Source organism: Pipra filicauda, unplaced genomic scaffold (genome assembly GCF_003945595.2).
Source record: "Pipra filicauda isolate LSUMZ 115617 unplaced genomic scaffold, ASM394559v2 scaffold259_size1095435_pilon, whole genome shotgun sequence".
NCBI lineage: Eukaryota > Metazoa > Chordata > Aves > Passeriformes > Pipridae > Pipra > Pipra filicauda.
The window spans coordinates 69702-94327 of record NW_024104375.1 but is presented as its reverse complement, the minus strand read 5'-3'; the positions used below and the strand labels follow the sequence as shown (position 1 = coordinate 94327).

The following is a 24626-nucleotide window of genomic DNA, read 5'->3' as shown; positions in this document are numbered from 1 at the left end:
TATTTTAGAAGGCTGGAGCAATGACCTGAGGTTGTATAATCTAAATATATTACAAACTATCCCAAAGAAGGCCTTGCCTGTTAATAAGTAGTTTTGGAAAATGATTGCTAAGTATTTTTCTGTATGTGTGTATGTTCTGGGGTCAGTGTAAATCATGATAATGTTTGTATTGTCAGAAATACGATTTACAGTTGAGGGTCTCTGGAGTGATGGGTGAAGGTGGGGAGCCAAACCTTTTCCAAACTTTATTAATGTGGAATGAAAATGCATAGTAAATGGGTGTTGTTTGGTGAGACCACCTAGATGGGTATTGGATTTAGGGGGCATCATAGGTGAAAAAACAGTTTGAATGCTAACAGGTGGTGGACAATAGGGTGCGCACACACACAAATGTCCAAAACTGAACTTTCAACCTCTGAAGAGAAAGCAGTTTCTTGTGAACTACAACTGGTAGGTGGACCAGCTGTAAATTTTACTACCACCTGGACTAAACCAAAATGGCATATTCCAAATTCTCCTGTGCACAAAGGGTCATGAGAGAAGAACAATGCTGAGGAGCCTGCTTGTGCCTCATCCTTCTGCATACTGACAGTTTGGACTCAGAAAAGCTGGTCCTGACAACTCCAGGAGGAGAGGCTGGTGCCAAAAAGTAGGGCTTAAAATCCCAACAAACCCAAAACAATGAAGGTTAAGATCTGCCTGGAGGAAAGATCCTGAGGGCTCTGCAGGGAGCTGAATGCCAGGAGACGGCGAAGGCCGTTGGGCAATCCCACTACTGGCTCACTAATAAGCAGCTCTGTGTCCCAGAGGAAGACAAAACCAAAACCCTGTACACATACAGATGAGAGATGGAATAATTTTACATACTGGTGGAAAAAGTATGAGCTTTTCAAGTTTTTTTAAAACTTTTATTTATTTTTTTTTTAGAAAATGAATAAACTCTGCATGGTAGAGTGTACGGTATATAATTTCAAAACAGAACAAGTGATATGGAATGGATTATTTTCCCAAACTATTTAAGGTTGAACCTAAAATCATTTGTAAATCAACACTCGTTGCCATGTAAGACAAAGGAAAACAATCAACACATTTTTTGTTTGGTACAGATTTTCTCTACCATTTCAGCCTGAATTTTCCCAGGGTTGGGGAGAAACAGGGGGCAAATCCTGCCCATTGTCCTAATCATAACTGTACTGACCAAGCTTTGTGCTCTGAAATCTAGCATCATATGGCTTTATATACGTTCCTAAGTGAACAGTGCAACATCATCACCATCTTAAGTGTTTATTCCACATTCAAACTGTAACTGAACATCACTCTGAAACACTTTTCCACCCCCCAAACAACAATAACAATAATGAAAAGCAGAAAGTCTCCAGCAATCAGATTTCCTCCCAGAAATCTGTGTAAACTGTAGATCAGGGTTGGGTAGCAGCACAGAAGACAAAAGATGTGACAGCATGATTCAATAGCGTCTCTAAAGACTACTGTAAGACTGTCATTCTTTAGTCTGCATCTTGCAATCACAATTTTCTTTTTCCCTGCAATGCTATAAAGCAATATAAGAAAAAAAATGAGACTCAAAAGCAAAAGGTAGAAGCCTTTACAGAAAGGTAAAGCTTCTGCTTAACTTTGAGTAGTCGCTATTAGAAACAGATCTCTGCAATCAGAAACAAATCTTGAACATATATACACACAATTTCGGTGGAAGGGGATACAGCCAAGGATGGAAGCCCTCCTAGCAGACCCACAGACTGTTTTGGCTTGTAGGTCAACACTACACTGCCTTTTTGGTCTGAATAGACTGGCAGGGCAGCTGTGTAGGCTCCAGGCATGCTCCAGGCTCTTGGCTCCTCTGTTCCTTGGCTGCGTGGGGGCCAGGAGAAGGAGGAGGAGGAGGAGGAGGAGGGAGTAAGAGTGCTGTCAAGGGCCCCCCTCCCCTCACTTTGCAGCTGGCCAAGTGATGCGCGGGTTGCAGCGACATGGGGCATTACACTGGGAAGGTTTAAGTGCACATTTTTCTCTTTACCCCGTCCTCCCCAATCCTGTTGGAATGTATCTATATCAGTAATCAGATAAGTATTAATAATAACTGTAAGCTAGCATAGTCACTCTCCCCTATAAAATGGGGGAAGAGCAACAGCATCAAACAAGTTCCCATTTGTCCTGACATGTGCAACCTTTCCAGATCCTGTACAGCAATCACGTACAGGCTTTTTTTTAATACTAGGATTTAAAGGAATCAAAGTTGGTAAAGAAACTGGATGTGTCCTGGCCTAACTGAAGGAAATAATAAAACTGATTTAAGTAAGAGCAAAAGAAAGTAAGCATTAGTGTGTTTACATCCTCTGGTATGTCCCACTTCTCTACGTTCTTCTCACAAGCCCTTTCTGTACTCTGAGCAAGCACTCTCAAACTAAGAGAGGTAAGGCTTCAGCTAAAATCTCACAGTTGAGATCATTATTTTATATAATTACCACAAATGTAATAATTTGATTTTAGTGGATCCATGTGGGGCATGTTAGGGCAAGGCTTGTTAAGTGAACCAGCACAGGAGAAGATTGGATAGGGGTGTAATCCCACATGATAACAGCAATTGAACAATGTCTGTAAGCATGGCACTAGCTTAGTGTGTATGTAGCATCGGGAGCTTGGATGAAGCCCTCAAGTGTCCAGTCAGAACCAGGGAAGCTGCAAGAAGTTTTACTGTAAAACTCCAGTACTGAAATGTCTAAAGGAACTGCATTTCTAACTTCAATGGGCACAGATTTTAGGTTTTGCACAGTCAATTCTAATTAAAAACCCAAAACTTTAACGGCTGATGCCCCTGCTGTTGGAGCCTTAAGACACCTGTTATACTGCTGAGCCCTACTCTTTTTTTTTTTTTAATAAAACACTGTTTTAAGATAGAGCACAATAAATGTGCTTATTACGCACTCTAACATAGAGCACAGAAATACAACACTACAGAGTGCAAGTCTAACCATCTCCACAGTGGGAAAAGTGCGAAGGTTAAAAATATGCATGTGGCTTAACACAAGATATTTTTAAAAAACATGACATGGAAATCTTATACTAATGCTTCCATCTTTAACACAAACACGATTGAAAACTTAAGGTCAGTTGCTGATCCTTCTCTCGCAGTAGTAGTAGTAGTGTAATGCTTTCAAAGGTACAATATTGGAAAGATCAGAGAATAAAAAAACCAAGTGTCCAAAAATGATCCCATTTACCACTTTTCCAGTAGTTATGTTTTTCAAGAAGTAAATGTGTAAGGTCACCTTGATCTTCACCATCAGTAACTGATACACTTGGAAACAGCTAAGCCAACCACCTGGACTGAGATCAGTTTGGTGTCGCACACGCACACACACACAGATACACACACAAACACCCCACAGGAAAAAGTGCACTTTCAATTGCTGATACAAAAATAGATTGGCACATTCTTTTTGACACAGTGAAGATATCTTCTAAAAGCTTTTTCACTTCAAGAAGTCCTCTTGGAATTTGCAGCAGGTCTGTAGAAAAAGCGCTATGAGAATGCACTCAGTGGGCTTCCAGGGTTTGTGTGATGCAGAGAGGGGTGGTCATGGAGGCTGCCCTTCTAAATTTTGCCTACTTTTATAGCTGTAGTCCCTACAGGTGGGGTCAGTCACCACTCAGTTTCAGCATGTGAACCATTTACCAACAGCTCAGTCTTCACTTGCTTTGAGAAAGCAATGATACGTAAATTTGTCAAAGCTGAGAGTCTTATGTTGATGCAGCGTTTCCTATACGTTGCCAGAAAAACTGTTTTGGGGAGAGAGAGAGAGTGAACTGTAAGGAGTCTGATTTTGCATTTCCAGTAGTAACTGTGGCTCAGGAGAGCCAAGCTGGAACAGTCGGTAGCCCCTTCCCCGCAGGGCAGCCAGCGCTAGGAGTTCTGCACCAAGCGTCTGTAGTGAGGCATCACTTCGTGCTCAGGAAGGTGGAGAGCAAACTCCAAGGCCACCAGCACTGGGAACTCGAAGGCGATCAGCTCTCGCCTGTTCAGCCGGAACTTCTCTTCCAGTTTCTGCAACCACAGCCGAGGGAAAAAAATAAATTAAAGAAAATGAATGAGGATTTGCCTTTCTAGTGCTTTTCAAAACATGCATGCTGCTGTCATTAAACTTCTGTCCTGATCGACTCGCATAGCTCTAGGTTTAGCAACTCCGAGCAGGGTGAACTGGATGTACTGATTCCTCACTGTGAAGGTGAACTCACAAAGCTCAGCCAGCCATGCTATTTCTGATACGTTTGTTATTTCACTCATTCCACTTCCAGAAGATACGTCTTCTAATGATCACAGTGATTACCACTGCAGGAACAGGAAACTCCTGGCTTCATGCAAATATCGAAATCACTTGTGTAATGGAAGGCATGCATCTTGTAACTGTCCACAAATTTCCTGCGTTGCTTGAAATCACCAATTTCCTTTCCAACATTAGACTGTGCTACAACACCCTATTGGGGACATTATTTTTAGCCACAATTAAATACACTTGATCTTAATACCTCAGAGGCAGGAGGTGTCATCTGCAACAACCATAAGAACAGTGAGTAATAGAAACTACTGTCCTCAAGGGGGATGAGATGGGTTTTATAGTGGGTTTTCTGCTGTAATGTACTAAACCTCCCATCTGCTCTGCTGTATTTGTTGGATTTGGATGCTACAAGTAGGCAACTAGCTATTCAGGGATATCTCCACCCCTCATCCTCTTCTTATGATCTCTGTGGCTTGCTACTTCTCTGTCCACTGAGCCTACTCAAAAGCTCAACGTGTCCTATGGATGGACCAATGTTTCAGGATAGCAAGAGAAGCCAGATTCTTCCAACTCCCACTGGCTTGGGTTTTTTTGGTGGTTATTCAGAGGACTTTCTAACAAGCTGATTGTTGACCCAGCTCTGTGACTGTGGGAGAATGGCACAAGTCCAGCCCTGTCCCCCATCCAAGTTCTCACGTATCTTCCATTAAGTGAGCTGGTTATGGCCACATACCCAGCTACCTGCCTAACTTTCTACAGCACTAAATCAGATCAGTATCTCAGTGCTTCCAAAGGATTATGGAATAACACTCCCCCATGTTAACTCTTTCATACAGAGTAGGTGGAAGACCTACTCTACAAAAAAACCCCACCTTACTGCACAAAAAGCAGCTGGAATGAGGTGTCCCAGTGGGAACACCTCTTTATGGTTTTTTGCCCAAAAGCTGAACGTGATGATAGAAATACAGATGTCTACTAAACACCATCTGAAATTAGTATCTGCATTTGCCTCTCAAAGGAGAGTCCTTATTGACACTCTCGAAAACATAATTAAAAGCAAAATGAATTTCCTGAGAGTTCACTTTTGACTTCTATTGACAGAAGAGTGGTCAGATACCTCTCAGACCTCACAGAATCTGACACCAGGGCCTTCAATCACTTCAAACAAGCTTCCCATGCCTCTGCAGTGACAATGATCACTACTACTGCCACAAAAACATGTAACAAAAAGTACATTTAGCTGGCCGTACATCTGGAAACCTAAAGGAGAGCAAGTCCACTGGCAAGCAGGCTTGCATAGACCACACTCGGCACTTCATGTAGAAGGAACATTGGAAACCTATGGATACGTACATCTATAAGATGCTTGACTTCATGTTTTCTGAGGTCACTGCCAATTTTGGCTGCTAAAAGAACACAAGCTCCAGCACAAAGCTTTCTATTCTGCTTGTTCAGCTTCCCCTTGAGAGCGAGCTTCTCAAAGTAGACAAAGGCCATGGCCACTGTGGGCTCTTCAAAACCACATTCTTCTTGAGCAAGCTTGCGCATTTCTCTCTTCAAGCTGAGTAAAGAGACCAGACAAGTATGATGTGAACTGAGTTTTAAAGCGTTTCGCATTTCACCCTGTCATCTTTTCAGAGATTCCTGCTTAGTCAAATGGAGGGGAAAATAATAATAATTTACTGGGCAGATATCTTTATGCTCTGTTTTGTGGGCTCATTTCATGGCACATTTTGATCTCACCATCTCACCCTTCCCCTCCACTAGAAAAGTAACTGAAAAGCTTTGACATTTTTAGTTACAATATTTCATCAGAGGTCTTATGCTGCATACAATTTGTTTAGTAACAACAGCTTTATTACTGGTGCTCTATATGCAGCTTTGCTGCTGGTTATGGTTGGTCAAATACAAACTGCCAGTCTTTCCATGTACTGCAGCACTGTCTAGTTACAGAGCAACATGGCTCAAGTTTCCTTCTGGCCACTAGGGTCAAAGGAAATTGTCATTACTTCAGTGGAGCAGTATGCCTACCCTGCTACACTGGAAACAGATGAAATATTACAACTTTGCTGTGAAGCTGTCCACTCGTTTTGCTTCTGACCATGCTTTCTCCACAAGGCATAAAAGTCAGCACTTCTCTTTCCTCAGTCTCTTTTAAGCTAAGTGCCATAAGCTTAGAGACTCTGTTGTGTTATTTTTCTGGGTATTTTAGTATAGTGCATGCCCAGCTCTCATCTTCATCCCTTAGATTTTGCATTTGACACCTGATTGGTGCATGTTTGTACATTCCTCTATCCTGTTTACTCAGCCCACTGACCAAAGCAATCATCTGACTTACTCTGCACCTCTGCTGGTCACTGCTCCTGGAAGATCTATCAGTGCTCTGCTTCCCCTCATGTACAGCAGGAATTGCACTGAAATGTGAGACAGCTGCATCACGTTGCAGCCTTATTGAGCTTTGAAACGTACCTTCTTATTTTACTGAGGGTTAGCTTGATGTGAGGGAACTTCTCCTTAAAGGTCTCATTCATGTCCTTCTTGAGATCTGATGGCTTCACGTAGTCTATGACTGTGGTCTGTAATACACGTCAAAAGAGAATTACTCCTTCGGTTTGTAAAAAACAAGATTACTCAGTTCCCAGAAGCAAGGAATACCAAACAAGTGCTAGGCAGTCCCGATGCTTTCAGGAGATAGGAAAATAAGATCTGAATTAAGGCAACAATTTGTGACTGCTCCATCAAAACAAGTGACCTTCAACATAATTCTTGAACAATACACACCTCATTAGCGTCCTTGAAGAGTGAGTTTAAGATAAATGTGGGTGGAGGAAACCTACCTGAAAAGTCTTGAAAAACAACAAAAAAATCATCATAATAACTGTTTTGATGACCAGAGCTGGTGTGCATATCTCCATGAGGTTCTGAGACATATTAAGTTTCTCTCAAATTGATTCTTCAAAGAAAATGCTGGTACAAATTCTTGACTGCCATAGCACACATTTGTGATAAAACATTTAATTAGCCCACATGGCTAAGGTCACTTCAGTAGAGTGCAAGACAGTAATGCTGTTGTTAATTAGACAGTGGGCAAAAGAGTTAGGACAACATTCAAAGTGTACAACCTATTTCTTTTGAGCTTCCTATTCCTTTTTGTTACAACCTAAGGAATATCCCCATGTTGCAGAGGGTTCTCCAGACCAATACTGCAATGCCAGTGCCCTCATCTATGGTGCTCAACACTTCTGTTGTTCCTTTAGTAACAAGAGGTGGAAAGAGACATGCAAAACTCTTGCTGCATGTTATGTCTTTACAGAACATGGAGCTTTGCTGTAACATATCCTCATGGGAATCTAAATCAGCCAAACAGACTGACTGCATATGTTTTCATTTTTTTTCATAAATATTCATATACTTTACCCATAGTATATGGAAGGGCTGGGGGAGGAGAGTGCCACAGCTCTAGACAGAAAGCAGACAATTCCTTTTATCCAGTCATGTTGTTCTCTGGTTCCAAAATAAGCATGAAGGGGAGTAAAACATACCTCACTTTTCCTGCACTTTATTTAGGAGCTGTGGTACTGAAATAATGGATAATTATAGGAATTTAAAAGAAAGCAGAGCATGTGTTTCCCCCGAATACCACACAGCAGTATCTGAGGTAAACACAGTGCAATAGGAAAAAAACAACTTCTTGGCATGGGGTGTTGTTATGTTCATATACACATTTTAAAATGTGGGCCATTCTGCTATCTGATTTGCAGTGAGAGAAGCATCATCTGTCAGATAAATTGCTCCCCACTACGTCCTGCCAGATAATTCTCCTGGGCACGTCACACACAACAGTCGCCTAAAGTTGTTTTAAGTATAAATGCTTGTGTGCGCCCCCTCCAACACACTGAGGTGTTAAGCATTAGTCCAAATTTTGCTCAGTAAAGGGAATAATTTATTAAGGAAATTCAGCACTCTTAAGGAAAGCTGCCCCTTATAGGAAATCATCAAATAGGAGAAAGCCACATGTTCAGCCACCCTTGCCGCTCTGCATGTGTACGGATGAACCTGAGCGCATGTCTGGACAGAGAGTGAAGTGCCATTGAGGTTAGAAATTCCTATGCAGCCTTGATGCTCAGGCAGGCAATTTGCTACCACACCTGAAAAAAACAAAGAGAGGAAAAGACAGGGAGGAAAACTTTGTCCCTCCCAGGATCGGTAGGAAAGACTGCAATGGATAATGTGGGCCTGCCCGGTTTTAATCCTGCTGAGGTTGGAAGGATGTATGCACGCACCGTGGCCTTTCACTGCAGAGAGCTTCTCACGTGCTTCATCTCACCTGGCAGGGCTCAGTCCTCTGAAGCAGAAGAATTAAGATCTTACCAACTCCTCCTTTCCTTTCTTTCCCTGGAACATCACTGCCTGCCTGCCTACTCCTCAGCATTGTTGTCAAAGGATCATCAGGAAGCTGGGTGCTTCTGATGTACAGATATGCTGGGAATTTTATGTGTTAAGAGGGTTCCTCTTGGTACTGCTATAAGAGGGCACTGAAACAAGCCACATATAATTCAGACTGGTGCCATCTGCTACTCGAGGTACAGAAACATCAGGCCATGCTGCTCTTGCTTACAGAGTCAAGAGAAACTAAGCACATAGAGGTTACACACTATTAAATCCAAAGATGATTTCAGTTACTACCAGACAACTTTTGGTTGTCTTGGGCAATCCTAGAAACAGTGAGCTCAGTGTTACTGTGCAAAGCTACCTGACAGCTTATTTCATGCTTCACTACAAACCTAAATGCCCATTGTTTGTTCTTCATTACCACAGAGCTCCCGAGCTCTGTAGTTTCATCTTAATTATCTCCCTCAAAGTGATCATGTGTTTTTCTGGAAGACTTGTCTTTGGCTCTCTCCAGGTTATCTTCTTCTCTTGCCCAGAAGGAGAATGCAACACACAGGAACCTCACCTGCATGACAAAAACCACCTCTCAGCAGAAAGGGCACAGCAGTGGATGGAGGGCCTGTCCATCCTCCAGGCTCAGCTTACAGGCTGCACAGAAGTTATGCCAGACAGCAAGTTTCAGTTGCTTTCACTTCTAACAAGTAGGTGCCAGGGTTACCCCAGCTCTGGGGGCAATTGTGCAGAGGGGGAGGAGTGAGCCTCACAGCAGCAGCAGCAGCCCCCCCGGGGTGCACCTTTTCCTGTGGCTGCTCTGCAGGCACCGACTTGTTTTACCTGGGACTTCTCTAGACTGTGGAAGATTTGCCAGAATTCAGCTAAATTCTCTTTAGAAGGAGAAAAGCTCTTTTAAAAATTTTCATTTAAAGCAAAGCACTCAGACGCTGGAGACTAAGCAGGCAGCTTAAAACTGAAAATGGTAAAGAAGTACAGCTATTTTTAAACACAGAGATTTGCCAGTTTTGTCCTGTTGATAAGAATCTCCCCCCTCCAACTCTGAATACTGCTGCTTCCTGCAAGACAACAGTCTCTACGACATAAATCACAATAATGAAATCCAGATGAAAGCTGGTGTGTGCTGGTTTTGATTCATGTAACAGGATAATGGCAACATGTTTGAACACACTGGCTCTAAGGCGACTGTCTCGTCAGTGCCATGCTGGAGAACTCAGCTAACTGCCCTTATTCTCAAGAAAAGGATTTGTGCAAGTTTCTCCCCCCCCCTTGATTTTTTTTCCTTCGTAGCTGCTGCAGAAGCTGGACTTCGAGCAATAGTAGGTTGCTGCTTGCCCAGCTGCTGTCTATAGAAATGCATCCTATGCATGCGGGACCCTGCCCACCAGAAAGGCAGGCAGCAAAATCACCTAAAGAGTATAGCTGAGAGGTAATTTAAAAGCAATGCTGAATCAGCATCTGTTGAGTGATCAAATCAGTTACCTCCTAAAACTGTTTCTGACCAGGAACCTGAGCACCCTTCTTGCTATTCATGCCCTGGCTGGGGCACAGCACTCACAAGTCTACAGAGAAATCCCAATCCCCAGTTGGGCTCCAGCCCAGGGCACCTCATGCATCCCGCAAATGGCTTGGCACTGAGCAGCAACCCCTTGCTGCTGCCCTTGCCCATGAAGAATGGGGCAGAGGAAACCTCCGGGATGGCCCAGTGACCCACAAAAACCAGCTGGGATCTGACAGGGGAGGGCTTAGACCCAACGTTATCCTTCTCTGCCTTCTCTCTGCTCAGCATTTACACTTCTCTGTTTTAGGCCATGTTGTTGCACTTGAGTTGCCTGCCTAAACAAAGGTCCCAGGTGGAGGAGAATACATGACTGTCTGTCCAGGACGAGTCTGGTATTGTCCGTCGGAGCACTGTTCAACACCGATGCTCCAAATTTTGTGAAGGGTTTGCAAATAGTTCCCTAAAAGGAGCACAGCTTTTTTTTTTTTTATCCAAACATACTTTCTTATACATAATATTATTCTCTACCAGGCAAGCACTCTGTATTCTCAGAACTGTCAGACACAAGAGCAAGGCACTGGGAACTACCAAACTGTCTCTCTCATACTGTAATCTCCAATGTTTCTAACTTCTGTCATCCACAACCGTCTGTCTTGTTTCTCACAGCTTATTTGCACGAAACACACTTCAGTATTCAGCAATACTCCTTCGTGGGCTCTGTTCACATTCTCTGTATACAAATCTCTGTATGTATATTTTAGTTTGGTGATGGAAATTGCACAAGACTAATGAAAACCTTGATATATGGTAGCTGACAGATGCCTGGACAGCATGATGAACGCTTCAGCCCAAGTCTGTACTCTGCACGCTTTCTGCATGGCTGGCAGTTTTGAACTTGGAGCTCAGCTTGTGTGTTATTCACAAGCGTTTTCAAGCAGCTGCTTTCTCATAGGAAAGCTGTATATACAGTTTCATAAATATGAGAGGAGAGAGGATGCCTGAAATGGCTAGAAAGCCTGGCAGGATGAAATACTGTTGAAAATAAATCCTACTTTGGCACACAACCAGTAAAAGATGATCTAGCCTTGGATGCCTCTACCTCCTGCTTAAGAAGGATAAAACCAGAATAAAATAGGTGAATAAAATGAAAGATATATGACAGGCTCTCTTCAGCTGTCGGTACTGTGTACCCCTGATAAATCTACTTTACTGAGACCAGACAGAAGACTGATACCTGAAACAGACTTTTGGTAGGTCAGTGGTAACTTCTCATCCAAACAAGAAGTGAAAAGAAGTCAATGACTGTGCAATGCCTGGCTACCTTAACGAACACCATAGATGACCAGCTACGTACCTATTAACTGCCAGTAACCTAATTCATATACTGATTGTTGAAGATGCATAAATATGGGAAATCCTGATAGAGCAGAGGCTTAAAACTGTGATGGAAAATGGCACAGACTGCTTATTATAATTAAAAGATAGACTAAAATAAGATGTTTCTGTCGTTAGAAAGTTATTAACATTCAAGGATCTTAAACTGAAAGATTTCAAATTTCACAAAGCAAATAATCTCAAAACTGCCTCTTTGAAATTAAGTACATGAAAGGATGCCAGTTTATTTTATACTGTCAACACACTGGAATTACTCTCAATTAATACAGTGTGTCACTGTTACAAAATAGTTGCTTATTGGAGTCTCAGACAAATATAGCAACAAATGCATAGAGCACAGGGTTTAAATATTATTATCTACCACCACTGCAATACTCTGCTCCCTGAGACTTTTGGGTACAAGGTCAGCAGCTGATAAAAAAGCAGTCTGGAGATACTTAATTTACAGCTACGGAAGTGGCTCGAAGAATAGGGTGACAGCACCAAAGGACATTGGCAGTAGTGGAGTCCTCCTGACCTTGATGGTCCTTGTGAAAGACAGAATGGGGGAGTGAGAGACCAAATGCATTATGTCATCATGCAGGGCTTTTGTTAGACCAAATGGCCAGGACAGCAAGCAGTTCTAATTTTAAAATCACACTGGAGGACTAATATTTAATAACACAGCCTGGCTGTGCCTGATGCTAGTGCAGTACCTAGCAAATGCAGACTGACAGACAGCACTGCAGACTTCTGTGACATGCTTTTTTTATTGGTGGTGTAGAGATGTCAATTTATTTTTATATAATTAAAACAATACACTGAAATTATAGTTCAGTATCCAAACCTAGTTCCACATCTATCCCATGGGCACAGATAGATGGATATTTCAGGGATGTTATTACAGAAGGATCACTCAAAGTCAAGGTGCAACTCATCTGGGCTTTTCTTCTTTTGCTGCAAGTTTTGCAGCGCACAGTGGCCAGTCGACATGCTTCCGTGTTTCTGTGTTACCAACAAAAGCAGGACTGCGGAGTCAGCTGTTGACAGTGAGTTTTCTACTTCTGCACAGAAGGAGTTTCTGCTGGAAAGAATGCAGGGAGACTAGGGAGACACTGATGATTCTGTACGTTTCCTAGTCAACATGATATTCTAGGAAAGAAATTACTGCTCTGTTGGGTAGATTAAGTTCCTATTCTAGAGAGATTTAAGGATCCAAAAGAATTCCTGTTTTAGCAGTATCAGCCAGGAAGACATCTGTTAACCATGACATGATGCTTCCCTCCTCCCCCCCACCCCTCAGAATGAAATTTTTCTACCTCTTACTATTTATATTGTGGTAGACATTACAGACTGCTACAAAGACAACACAAAATTAAATAATATCTCCAGTGAACACCAGAGTTTAAATACAACTAATACAATTAATAGAAGCTGTAGAGTTTGTGTTGGGAAATGAAGAATACTTTTAGAATTGTCCCCTGACAGGCAATTTGTGGGTATTACTTTTAGAAATGTGACAGGGAAGTGTATATGTTTTCCAGCCAGGAATTTCACTACAAAAAAAAAAAAAAAGACCAAACTGTAAGCACTTCTTCCCCACAGCTGTCTTCAAGGAGAAAGTTCAGCTCCCTCCTTTAAAATGGCTGAGGACCTGCAGTTAAAGCTCATCTGCAAGTCAGGACTAATTCAGCTCAGTAAAATTAAAAGACTATAAAGTCAATATCAGTGATGATAGACTCGGGCTCCACAAAAATGGAGCACATCGAGTGCCAGTTGCACAAATTTCTGAGTAAAATCCACACCGGACCACACATTTTGTCCATCTTATGCCTCAGGATAAAGCCTGCAGTGTTTACTGATGCAGCATTCACACAGACCTCAACAGAGCTTTCCCAGCGGAGAAATCCTGGCCTGCAAAGCACGAGCCAGGCTCAGGGGAGTAATATCGGTGCGCGTAGCTCTATCCCGCAGTCAGTGCCGCAGCCCAGCATCCACTCCTCTCGCACACCTTCCCCCCATTAATTGCTCTGACATCCATAAGGAGGGGTGAGGGGAGTGTCTACAAGCTTGCAGCTGTCAAGCATTAATGCTAAATCCTGGCCAAGTAACAAAACTTTAATTACAAGCTGCAGCTCTCCACGCACAACAAAATGTTGGGTGCTGACATCAGAGACGCCCTCAGCTGCTCCGGGGCTTGAGAGAGGCAGTAATTACAGCTGCGTTCCGCTCGGGACCAGCGGCTGCTCTCAGTCTCTGCTCAGCAGCTCTACAGCTCTGCGGTCATTTGGCTGAGGTCTGTCACTACCACAATGGCTGTGCACGGTCAGGAAAAAACCACAGGCTTCTCGATGGCCCCAGACTGCAATTTGCTTTAATTGCAGCGTACGCCGATTTTTATATTTGGGGAAGAAAATTACTTGAAATTGCTGCTAACACTGATGTGAACTGCAGGGGGAGGGAATGCCAGTTGAGTCAGGAAAGTCTAAAATGGATGTGAGTAAAGTCTCCTACGTAGCCAATATGGCCTTATATTCGCCAGCTCTATGCACAAGTCCTCCTTGCCTGAGTTGGAAAAATCCTATTTACCTGCAAGCTCCCAGGACACTCCTGCACTACCTTTTCTCCCTTTTCTTGGCTGAAGGAAACACCAGCTGCTAAGGAAATCTTTCAGGTGAACACTGAGGAACAACCACCCACTTTTTAGCTTCTTGCAAAGCCCCTATGTGGCATCACAGCTACGCTGCTTTAACCACAGGCAGGCGAAATCCTAGAACAAGAGAGCTCTTGGCACATTCCTGTGATTCCCACTAACAAAAGAAACACCTCACTTAGTGTCCTTCAGCCCTTTTTTAGATTAGTGCCTGCCTTCAGAGAGGGAGATGGGAGTGCACGGACCCTCAGGCAGTGCTGAAGAAGTGATATCTGGAAGGCAAATTCAGGCAACGCCCCCTCCCCAGAATGTCAAATAAGACATTTTTCCAGACACAGCAGTAATTAACACCTAGAGAAAAAGAAAAAGCAGGGAGATCTCTGTCAATGCAGATACATTCTAGATAAACGATGACATTGATTTTAACAACTGCCCTTGAAGTCCATTTTTCACCTTTAAAGTATTTAATCATACCTCTGTCACAATGAAAATTCCCTGTCAGCTCCATTTTGCAATAAAAATACAAATATAGACCTCAAAATGCTGTAGCCAACCAGCAAATGGAGAAGAAGGGTATTGAACAACCACTTCTGGGTGGAGACCTCCCCTGCAGGATGCTATCCTGGCTGCCCTATTTTGACTCACCCAAGCACCTCCATCACGACACCAAGATGAAAAGGGATCAAAGATCCCAGGTGATCCTACAGGACTCATACTGCCTGGTGCACATTAGCAGCTTGAGGAAGGTCAGAAACACAACCATGACTGCTAGAGCTATGTTCACTTTGGATGTTGGCTAACAATGTCGTTCTCTTTGAGGGTAGACAGTTCCCTGTGTATGACAGTAACCACATCAAAACCTGACAAATATTTTCCCACACAGATGTAGCTGCCAGAAAAGGTTGTCACTTTGTGGGCTGCCAGGCAAAAAATAACCTGCCAACCCTTAAAGGAAAACTGGCTGAAAGTAAGCAGAGGACATTCTGGACTTCCCATTTGAAAATCTAGCATAAACACAACCTTGGAGCTCAATTAAGCCTCTGTGTACAACAGGTTGAACACTCCTGCTAGCACAGCGATAATCTTCAATCTACATGAAACACTTAAAATTCATTTTGAAGAAGGAGCACTCAAGAGCAAAATTACCCCCAGGGTGGAGGGCAGACGAGAACATAGAAAGACCGTATCTTTACATACATTAGTAGTTTCTTAAATAACATCTTCTGCTCCAAGTTAAGCAAGAACATGGACAACACTTTAGATGTCGGCAGATAAGAGTACTAGGTCAGTGCTTCAGGGAAAAAAACAAGAATCTTTTCTCTACTGCCTACTACTACTCCGGATAATCCAGACAGATACATGCTCGCATGTGTATGACTGCACTGCATCTTGCAGCAGTCCTGCCAAAATAGCACACTGAAGTCTACAGGTGTGATGCAACCAAGAAAAGGCTACAGAAGTGTCTCGCCACAGAAAACACTGAGTTAGAGCATAGAGCAAGGAACAGTTATGTGTCTGTATCGTTAAGGGTTTGCATATAGTGAGAAATATACAGGCTCTACTCGTAATTGCTGGAATTAAAGGAAGGACTATCCCATGGTGAAATTAATACCTGGGAAAAAAAGCTGTTCGGAGGAGTGAATGATAAGCATCAAAACACAGCGCAGCTTCATGACTTCAGAGAAACCCCAATGGGCATCCTCCTATTTTGTAATAGAAGCCAATTCGAGGAAGTATAAATGTTCCTCTGAATGCGAGAGAATGAACGCATTGTTTGAACAAGCCTTTCATCTAAAGCGTTTATGAAATACAGTGGTAATAAAAGCATTTACTTTTGTAATACCTCCACGAGTTTGTTTTAACATGTCCTGGTAAGTAACTGTCATTTAGAACAAAGCATTCCAAACAGCTGTTATTACTAGATTAAAAATAATAATAACCTTCTTAAAATACAGCCGAATGCAACCTCAACCTTCAAAGTTTTGTTACCAAAATTTATCTGAGCTACACTAAATCACTTACCATATAGGAAGGAAATATTAAAACCCGCTTATGTTTGCCACATGGCCATTGGGGATCATCTAAAAGATTTGGGTCATATTCAACAAAGTCTCCCAGGTCACTACCTATAAAACAACAGTAAACATAAGAAAGGAATTCATTACATCAAGAAATCTCTAGACTTAACAGAAGTGGTAAACAAGTTTACAGATATTGCACAATACTGTCTTTGTTCAAGATTTTTGACAGAGATGAAAAACTGCTCTAAATTCTGAAAACTCTAAATATTTCTATACTAATGTGATTTGCAAAGATGTAGAGGGCGTGCAGCTTTTGAATTACCTGGTAAATGTGAACTTAGGGCTTAGAGAACTGCAAAATTATATAAAGCTCCACAATGACTTTTATTCCTGGCAACAAGTTTTCATCTGTTTATGCAAATGTCTTGATTTGTTTCATTTATCATGCCAAAATATCTTAAGCATATAGTGCTTTGGCTTATGTTTTGTGTCCAGTTTTGTAAACACAACCCATTCCAGCCTAATAAAGGTCACAAGTGGAATTTACACCTTCAGCTTATGACTACTGTGTTGCCACTGTAAATTTTCCATAGCAAAGGAAGGTAACAATAAGCCTGATGCGGGAGGAACAAACGATGGTGATGACAGGAGGAGGCACACTGAGTGCCATCAGGAGCTGTCAATACGACCAACACGCTTGTTTACTTAACCTTCCATCACCCATAAGCAAGCTTTGCTAAACAAATACGGAATGAACTGTGTTCCACCCACAACATGAGACTATATTTTGCTTAATTTAAGCTAAAACTGGTACTAAGACACGTGCCCATCCTTCACAATAACTGCCTATCATCAGTGTACCCACAGATATTAAAACAAGTTTCTTGAGAAGTTACCTGCATCGATGCTCCCCTGGGTGCTGTTAGCTCTTGCCAAAGAAAGGCTACGATGGCTTGCATTGCGAAATTGGGAGAAAGATGAGGTGGAATCTATCGTGTTTCTCCGAGTTCCCAGAGCATTGGTGGGAAATAGGAACTGTGTATAAGAAACCGTCTAAAAAAGAGTCAGAACGGACAGACAGTTACTTTCAGCCCAGCTCGGCCGCAGTGGGATGCCTTTGGTGCATTCCAATTGGAAGAAAGAGAAGCCAAATTAATGGAGGATTTTCTGGATTTAGTAGTTAGGCACAGATGAATAAACACCAGTCACCTACATTTGCTTCAGTGCAGTCAGTTTATCCATGCAAAAAAATGCTTTTGCAAAGGCATTAATTCTTCAGCAAAACAAACACACACACACACAACCTCTAATACACTGGATTTACAAAATCCTACTCAAGGGTCAGATTTAAAAATATGTCAATTTGGTCAGGTTTTTTTCAGTGGGCCTTCTCTGTAGCAGATTTCAGCAGCTTCTTTACTAACTATCATCATCTATATGGGTCCTTCAGCACACAGATGCCTGAGGCAGACCACTTGAAGGTTGTTAACTTAAGCACTTTCTCTGCTATTTTTCTTCTTTAGGACTTCATCTGGTAGAATCTTATCGGTGTAACGAGTGAGCTCCAGTTCACAGTAATGGTTGTAGGAGATCATTTACTACCCCCAAACATGGACTAAGCATGAATGAGTGACTTGTGACAAAATTATTTTTAGAGTGCACTGATTCTCTGCTTGTACCCGTGGCCAGGAATAGGCTATGCCTTGCTTCTTGTCCGCTTATTTTCCAAAAATAACATTGTATTGAAGAAAAAAAATGAGTCTCAGACTCTAGACTGGTTTATGAGGAGGTCAGAACAGGTATCAAATAAAACGTGAGCTTTCATTTATTTATAAGCAGACAGATTGCCCTCAAGAATTTACAGCCTGTGGTCTGGCCTGACACCTGGTTAGGTGAGCACACCATGTGTAGCAGCATTGACCTAGGACCTTTAAATGCATATATGACAGCAGACTGGGTAAACTGAACTGTAGACAGTAAATCAGGCTTTCAGCAAGAAATGTTTTCTTTTATGATTAAAACTGTCTCTCCACTACATATTTCTTTAAAATGGATCACTTCCCTAAAGATTCATAATTGCTTATTCTATTCAAGTGAATGAACTCTTGGATTTTGAAAGACTCATCAGATTTGTGCTACTATTTCCCTGCTCTTTGGAAAAACATATTGTTAAGCAAAATTTTATTAAATACAATTGAAAGCAAACAGAATTACAGCTTACAACTCTTACCAGAAATTATTTTCAAACTCCTGACAATATACTTCGCAGTGATACCTCCTGCTAGAGCCAGGGGAAAACTGTGTAGTTCAGTAATGCTTTGGAGATTTAGATGTTGCCAGAGGCAAATTTCTTCAAGGATGCAGAGTTGTTTGCATTGACAGCTTGGCAGTCCTCATGAATTTTTGCTAAGCTTATTTACAGTTGCACATACTGCACTTTAACTACTGTGTTACACTGCTAGTTATAATTTATATTTCTGCTCATTATTAGTTAAGCCATTTTTTCCCTTATAACATAAAATTAAAGGGAGTAGGAACTGAAGCATCCCCACCTTCCCATCTGCTCCAAGCTCCACACCTTCAAGACCAATTATCTCTTTCAGACACACTCCAGTAGAATGGCACTGGCGTCCACCATCCAGCTTCATATCCCTGGGAAACAGAAACAAGAACAGAAATACCTCTTAATACACACGCCTGGTTCACCTTCCACTACCCAGTGCTGAAATAAGGTGCAGCATTAATCCAAACACGCCAATGCAAAGCACAGACCAGACAACTTTTCCTATTAAAAGCACCTGTGTTGTCTAAAACATATTATAGAGAAAACCCCCACTTTGTTCTAGGTTGCAGCTCATACCCCACCTATGGTGCAGAGCAAGGTTCCCCATCATTAGGCACCTCTGACAGAACCTGTCACTGGGAAGGAACTGGAAGTCATAAACACTTCAAGTGAGATACAACAATTCAGCTTGAACATTTAACTAAACATTTAACTGCCATGTAACCAGCAGACAGATGCTCCCAGACCACATACCTCGCTCCCCTACACGAGACAAAGGTAATTTCCTGTGAAAGCCTCCATGAAAGCCTCCGGGAGGGATTCCTGCTCCTCCAAGCACAGGAGAGTGCCCAAAGTCCTCCTGGTGGAGGCCGTCAGGAGAAACCCGCTTTTCCATCACCCTGGAATGGAAACTTGGGGATCTACTTTGAAGGGACGAACCCACCCAGCATCTTACACTTGAACATAAATGAGACCCCTGAGACAAGCAGGCTGTATCCCATGCTTTAGTCTCATGATTAAAATGCGAGCTGAGGTAAAAAAGACTGAGCAAATTTGTGCTCCACAAATGGCAGCTGCGTACAACTCCAGACTATTTATCTTGCAATATTTTCCTGGCTGATTTCCGCTGAGGTCCAACTATGTGCTTAAAAATCTGTGCGGGAGAGCTGAGGCAGGGAGAAACCCTGCAGGCTCTTCATCCAGTTGCAGGGCTGGGCTATCTCCTGCTGTGTCTCTGCACACCGTCTTTCCTTGTCTTTCCAACCTACCACACATTTTATTTCTCTGAAACATGGCAATCCTGAGTCCCCAGTAAACCACGTACCCTACTGCTGGAAAAATCCAACACGTCTGTGTGCTGGAAAACATGCTTCAGGAACAAAGGAAAAGACTATCAAATTACTAATCCCAACACAGTTTCTTCATTAGAGTTCACTTAGCATAGTGTCATATTATCATTCTCGTTTCCTGATATCATGTTACTGAGGGGCTGGACAAATAATTATATAAAAATAACCCTCTGTGAGAGTCATGGTATTAGCCTCTCCGTTCCTGCTCAGAAAGTGCTTAAGAGAACTATTTCTCATAGAGATAAATGCCAAATAGTAACTATTTCAGCAGGTGTTATCTGTGAAACAAATGCACAACCTGAAGAAGCCCCTGAACCCAAAAATGAAAACAAGTATCTGAATAACCTGAAAGCAGAACAGTTTAGTTTCCTTCCGTTCAAGACCTTACAGACACAGAGCAAGAAATAATGCTGTTACAACTTTGAAAACAAGTCACAGAGAAATTTTTCCATGCATTTATAGATAACTTTGTAATTCATCAAATGGAAATCCATCAACCTTTGAAGAGTCAGCACAACAGCTTTAAAAATTAAAGAGCAGTTCTGGGGACTGAAAAGAAATCAATGCTCTGGAAGCAAGGAGCAGGGTCAGCTGACATGTGCGAGCACACATGGGGATCATTCCTCAACATCACCTGAAGATAGATGGACACTAATGCCTCCATTTCGGTATACTTCTGATGTTTCTAAAGAAGACTCTCCTTTCAGGACCCTGTGAACAACACTGCAGTCATTCTCCCTCATCCTAGGTGTTTTGCAAAGGTTACTTGGGGTCTTCCCCTCCTCCACATATACTCTATAGTTCTAGGTAGTGTATGATTGCTTGTGTTATAAAATGGAGTAATAAAATATTACTCTTTGGAGAGAAATGTGTCCATAAAACAGAGAATTAAACTTCCTCTCCTGAGGAAAATCAGCACCAAACAATGTGCAGTTTCTTATGAGCATGAAAATGGAAAGGCTCATCCTGGCTTATACACATCTTCCTCTCACTCATAAAAGACCTCGGTGAACATCTAATATGGAATTCCTATGCTATTTTACTGTATCCTTTTTGAGTTCCCTATCATGTGATCAACAGCAAGCTAGCCAAGTTTTTGCAGGTCAGGCCTTGATTTTCTCCCTCCTATTAAAGACAAAAGAGTTCACGGACCCCTCAGCAAAGCTCTTGCTGGGAGAGCAAGCCCCAGGGTTGCCACCCTGCTGTTGGGTAGAGCTCCAGCACAACTGCTTCCTCCCCACACCCCCAACGTCCCAAGAGCAACAGCTAGGAAAGACCTGGGGGATGACTTCACCTAGCCCTCTCCAAATGGCAAGTCATGCCTAGGGATGAGTTGGGATGGTTGTTTGGGTACAGCCACCGCACCAGCGTGGCCAAACACTGCCACCAAGTTCTTCAGGACACATGCACTCGCATGGCACCACAGCCGAGGGGCCCCGAAAGGGAGGAGCATACGGAAGACAGGCACTTTGTATAAAAACCAGCCAAACTTTCACTGTGTTTAAGTTATTTAGATTACTGATGGGACTGAGGAATTGCACAAACCAAAATACAGGAGTAAATGGTGCTTAGAAAATGTAGAGTAGGAAAGATGGTCCTTGCCAAAGAGGTTTTAAAGGGAAGAAAACTTCCTTCCTCCTCTTCCTCAGTTTTGATTTTCCTGTTTTATTTCCAAAAGTGCTTTTTAACAAACTTTTCAAGGGATTCAAGCAGACACAGAAAAGCAAAAATAAATCATGGGAACTTTTACTACCTTCACTTTGAGCAGGGAAAGCTTGAGGAAATGAGAGGATTGGGGATACCGTTTCTTTAGGAGGCAAAAAACTAGATCCCAGTTGCTGTCAAAGTTTAGGGATTTACTCTGATTTACATCAATGTCAAGCTCTAGATATTCTCTTCGTGCATACCATTTCCAGAAAGCTGAGGAGTGTTATAAATTACACTTGAAATTAAGTATATTATTTTAGTTATTCAGGACTGCAGAATGTTGGTCCAGGTAGCTGAGATTGAGATGCAGATTGAAATGCAGACTGACTCCACATGGGAGCCCAAGACAAGAGGCCATGAACAGCCAACCTTTGTGACAACAAAGGGCATGAAGATGGGTGATGCCAGGTAAGTGCGTGGACACTGAGAGACACAGCAGGAGCCGGGAACTGCCGACCTTTTGGATAACAAAGGAGATGAAGACAGCGAGGTGGATGGACACAGAGAAGGGGGAAGGAGCCGAAGAGGAGGTAGAGCGAGACTTTTGCTCAGGGAGACTCTGAAGTTCCTTTGCTGGGGGTGCTCCTCGGTGGCACCAGCTTGAGCTGTTTCTGTGTTACTGAGCCATGAGTAAATGGCTTTATGGAACGAGACATCTCGGGCTCTGCTAAGGGAAATCTGGGGTTGAACCGGTAGGGAACTGTGGTCTGACTGAGTGTGCATGTGGTGAGTTTAGGGAGTGAAGTGGGACACCTGTCGGCTCACTGGAGCTGCCCGTTGTGAAGGGGCTTCAGTCCCAGAAATTAAAGTCTCTGGACTTGGTAATGTGACTGACGTAGAGTCTCATAACTGGTCAGACTGGGTACTTTCCTTAAAAAGGAAAAAACGAAAAGTTTCTCACTCTAACAGAGTTCAAAGATTTTCTTGGAAGAACACCAGGTGACTTGGGATCCCAGATTTGTTGTCGGATGGTGAAAAGTTTTACTGAGCAAATAGATAAGGATCAAAACAAGAAATCTCATCATGACTTTTATTAGCCAGGCCAGGATTAACAGAATATAAATTGGATGCTGTTACCTTTGGAAGTATAACATTTCTTTTATGAACCAAATGTTATGCTTTGACATGATCTACAAAGTCCCATGCAAGACTCCTGCTGGGCACTTGCTCTTTAAATGACAGTAACAGTTGAGCACTCTAACCCATGAATAATTTAGGAGTCCATGAAATATTAAATAGATTTCTAGATACATGAAAAAGCCTTCTGCTTACTGAAAAAAGGAATCTGATAATTGTTATTTAGAGATGTCAGCCTTCTGTACCTATATTTTATGCTTAGTGATTCCTGACTCTTAAGATTTATTCTAAAAGCAAAAGCAGTTCAGGAGACACCAAGAAAAGATGCTGTTCTCATCCGTCACTGTAAATAATTTCTACTTACCATCTCTGTTTACAAGGACAAGGGAAATGACAGCTCTGGAAAAGATGCACTGCCAGTCTAACCAGCAGCAGATTTCCCACTGCCTGAAACTGCCTGCTATAATTGATCAAGAGCTTTCAGAGTCTAATGCCATTAGTGTTGCCAGAACAACTCCAGCTGCAATTTAGAGGGGGATGGGGTGTAGAAAAGTTCCAGGAAAGATGGCCATAATGGGCCAGTTTCCTTTTTTTCTCTCCAAAGATATTTAGATGTCAGCACACCTCTTTTCCTGATGTTTCGCCCAACACAGAGTAAAAGTATTAGGAAGATTCATTGATTAACTTCAATTAAAGGGAACAGGGAAATTCAAAAGAATGAGCAATGGTGGCTCTATAAAATTCATACATGAGATGATTAGTTTTGAAATGTCCCATTGAGGGAAAAAAGCCCTCAGATTTCTGTGTCTTTCTGTAAAGCTAATACATGCTTGGTTTTCTTTTTTTGTTCAATTCGTGAGAAGGTTAAAAGAATGATAGGACTAGAGAATGATAAATGCTCAGGAAAAGAACTAAAGATTGATGACTTAATCAAAACTGCCTCACATACAAAATCTGTTGGGGAAGAACAGCAAGGAACTTGGTAACAAATCTGAAGGACATAACAGAGTATGTCTGTCTGCTGTCTGCTTATTGTTACTATCCATATGGCAATTTAGATGCTCTGATTTCTCCTGTAAATATTGCCCTGTTTTCCACACTCATTGACCCGTCAAATAGCTGATGGCAGGGGTGTGTCAGGGGTGCAAGACAACCTCACCTAAATGTTTCTTTTTTTTGCCTCATTTTGCATACGACCTTCATACCCAGTTTAACACTAAAGATGAACAAAGGTTGCACAGTTTAGGTAAAGAAGGCTGTTGGAAATGCCAGGTCTAGGAACTAACTGATCATTGTGGTTAGATGTTATCTGAAGTGACAGTATTGAAAACCTCTCACTCCTGGCATCATTGAACTCATTATTGTTCTGGCCAGCACTCAGTTAAATTCAAAGTTAAATTCAGCAGTGACTTATATTTAGAAACTAGATGAAGCTAGTTGGTAGCATTTTTGAGAAGGACACAAATTCCTTCTATCTAACGACTTGCTACTTTCCTTCAGAAGAATGGTCTGCTTCCTGGGCTTCAATCCATCTGATTACTCATACTGCATTATTTCCCATAGCTGGAGGCAAGTTTCGTCAGATGAATACCTATATTTTTGTCAAGGCAGCAATATTCAGCAGCTATGCCTGCTGCAGATACGTTTCTAACTCCTTAATGAATTCAATGCCATGAAGAATAAAAGATGAGGTGAATTGGTCATTTTTATAAGGATGTGCACTATCTGATGCTCTGAGTTTTCCATCCTGTAGCTCCCCACCTCCAGCCCTGCCATCAGTCAGTCACTGTGAGCCTGGCGGCTGAGAGTCCAATGTAAGACTAACCATGCTGCAAGGTTGCATTTCGGTGACACCACCAGCTCTCCTCCTCCCCCCCAGGTCCTCCAGATTCATCTTCTGGACAGGACTTCACAGGAACGTGGAAGCTCTTAAAAGGTTCTTACATCACAAAAAATATCAACAGAAT

General features: G+C 42.2%; 1 protein-coding gene across 3 annotated transcripts in view; it reads right to left on the bottom strand.

Annotated features, from left to right (window-relative positions):
- Positions 1-886: 886 nt before the first annotated feature.
- The window catches only part of CABLES1 (Cdk5 and Abl enzyme substrate 1), a 74302-nt gene continuing 50562 nt past the window's right edge, over positions 887-24626 (bottom strand). For all 3 annotated transcript variants that reach the window (XM_027715857.2, XM_039382129.1, XM_039382130.1), the window contains 6 exons: positions 18795-18894; positions 17139-17295; positions 16244-16347; positions 6759-6865; positions 5643-5850; positions 887-4057 (listed from right to left, as the gene is read on the bottom strand). In XM_027715857.2, the coding sequence (XP_027571658.1) occupies positions 3917-4057; positions 5643-5850; positions 6759-6865; positions 16244-16347; positions 17139-17295; positions 18795-18894 (817 nt within the window). In that variant the 3' untranslated portion in view covers positions 887-3916. The remainder of the gene's footprint in view (positions 4058-5642; positions 5851-6758; positions 6866-16243; positions 16348-17138; positions 17296-18794; positions 18895-24626) is intronic.